The following is a 2,004-nucleotide window of genomic DNA, read 5'->3' as shown; positions in this document are numbered from 1 at the left end:
AATTATAATTTTTTATTCAATACATTTATGCTATAAATGGAAAGGAAAATAGGAAAAATGTTTTCCACTTTAATTTCCTTACATATAGCAATTAGAAGAAACAAAGAGAAACGAACACTCATATTTTAGTGGTGATGCTTAAACATATATAGTCTAAAAGTACAAACAATATATTTTTATAAGTATTTATATAAAGAAGGAAAAACATTGAAATCATGGATGAAATTGCCCATAGACTCAATGGATTGCTTCTATACCAATTAAACTTGTTAAACCATATGTAATGCCCATAGCCACCCAACCTCCAACCACCACTCTAATGGTAGACTTGACGTACGGTGCCCGCCCTAACGCCGCCCCAAGCCACCCAAAAACCGCTAAAGCGATTGTCACTGCTATCACCACCACTAAAATCCTCGTTTTGTAAGGCTTTATAAACGAAACGGCTAATAAAGGCACTATAGCCCCCAAAGAAAAAGCTAGAGCCGATGCAGCCGCGGCTTGCCATGGGTTAGGCAAGTTCTCAACCTCTGCCTTGACAATATCTCTTCGGTTGATATCTCTTTTCATTTGCGCAACTTCTATATCGAGTTGTGAGTAAACGGAGACAAATTCACCGATAGCCATACTACATGCTCCCGCTACTAAGCCAGCAAAGCCGGTCAAGATCATGGCTTTCATGTCTTTTTTAACGGCTCCAACACCCATCATTAGAGAAGCCGTGGAGACTAGCCCATCGTTGGCTCCTAGGACCGCGGCTCGTAGCCATTGGGACCGTTTTGAGTAGTCAAACAAGTCCTTAGGTTCGAGCTCGAGGGTTGTTTGGTGGTGCACCGAGTCATCGATGGGAATTGCTGCCATTTAATACAAGTGAAGTAATGTGATGGAGTGTGGCTAACACACGCCTACAAGTAAGCTATTTATAATGAAAAGTTTCTTGAGTCAAATTACGAAAATGTCCTTTAGCTATTCCATAATTTACAAAGATTAGTAAATAAAATACAGGGTTGTTCCGGTACAAACCATATTTATTATACAAACTGTAAGAACAGATTCTAACACTTCAAAAAAGTTAAATTAGCACATACTAAAACAATACATACATAAAAGTAGCACTTTTAAATTATATTAGCACATAAAAATTAATCAAGATAATTGATTTTAGCACATATGTGAAATGATATCAGCGCTTTTCTTTATCAGCACATTGAAAACAGAAGGAAGATCCAAATAAAGAATTAATTGCTTGTTAGCATAATTATAAGTAATTCAAGATAATTGATATTATTTAGGTTATCATTTTACCATTTCTCTATAATTGATTGGATAACACATAACACTTTTTAAATGCTTCTTACAATTTATATACGAATTATGGTTTGTATTTAATCCTACTTCTGTAAAATACAAAGTGAAGTAATGTGATGGAGTGTGGCTAACACACGCCTACTAGTAATCTATTTATAATGAAAACTTTGTTGAGTCAAATTACACGCATACAAGTAATCTATTTATAATGAAAACTTTGTTGAGTCAAATTACAAAAATATCCTTTAACTATTCCATAATTTACAAAGATTAGTAAATAAAAGAGTAAATTACTTTTTGAGTCCATGTGTTTTAGTGGTTTTAACCACTTGAGTCCAAAATCAAAAAATTTAACGCTCTGAGTCCCTAGCCATTTATTTTATAACGTTATTTTGTTCATTTTATAACGATTTGAGTCCAAAAAAATTGGACTCAAAAGGTTAAAATTTGGACTCAAAAGGACTCAAATGGTTAATGAAAATACGTATAGGGACTCAGGTCGTTAAACTTTTTGCTTTCGGACTCAACTAGTTAAAACCACTAAAACACAAGGACTCAAAAAGTAATTTACCCTAAATAAAAAGTTCTTTGGCTTTTTTGGACCATCTTCTTTCGAGTAAATGACGGAACTAGTCTATTAAATCAGGGGTATCTCAATTCTTTTTTTTACCATGCAATCAGAAAATATTAAAAAAA

General features: G+C 33.9%; 1 protein-coding gene across 1 annotated transcript; it reads right to left on the bottom strand.

Annotated features, from left to right (window-relative positions):
• Nucleotides 1–875, bottom strand: LOC110934726 (vacuolar iron transporter homolog 2). Its single transcript, XM_022177563.2, has one exon. It carries the CDS (start codon nt 859–861, stop codon nt 238–240), a length of 624 nt encoding a protein of 207 aa, XP_022033255.1. The 5' UTR covers nt 862–875; the 3' UTR covers nt 1–237.
• Nucleotides 876–2,004: the final 1,129 nt, after the last annotated feature.

This window comes from Helianthus annuus, chromosome 4 (assembly GCF_002127325.2).
Source record: "Helianthus annuus cultivar XRQ/B chromosome 4, HanXRQr2.0-SUNRISE, whole genome shotgun sequence".
Taxonomy (NCBI): Eukaryota; Viridiplantae; Streptophyta; class Magnoliopsida; order Asterales; family Asteraceae; genus Helianthus; species Helianthus annuus.
Note: the sequence above shows the minus strand (reverse complement) of the source record. Positions and strands in the feature narration are given on the sequence as shown.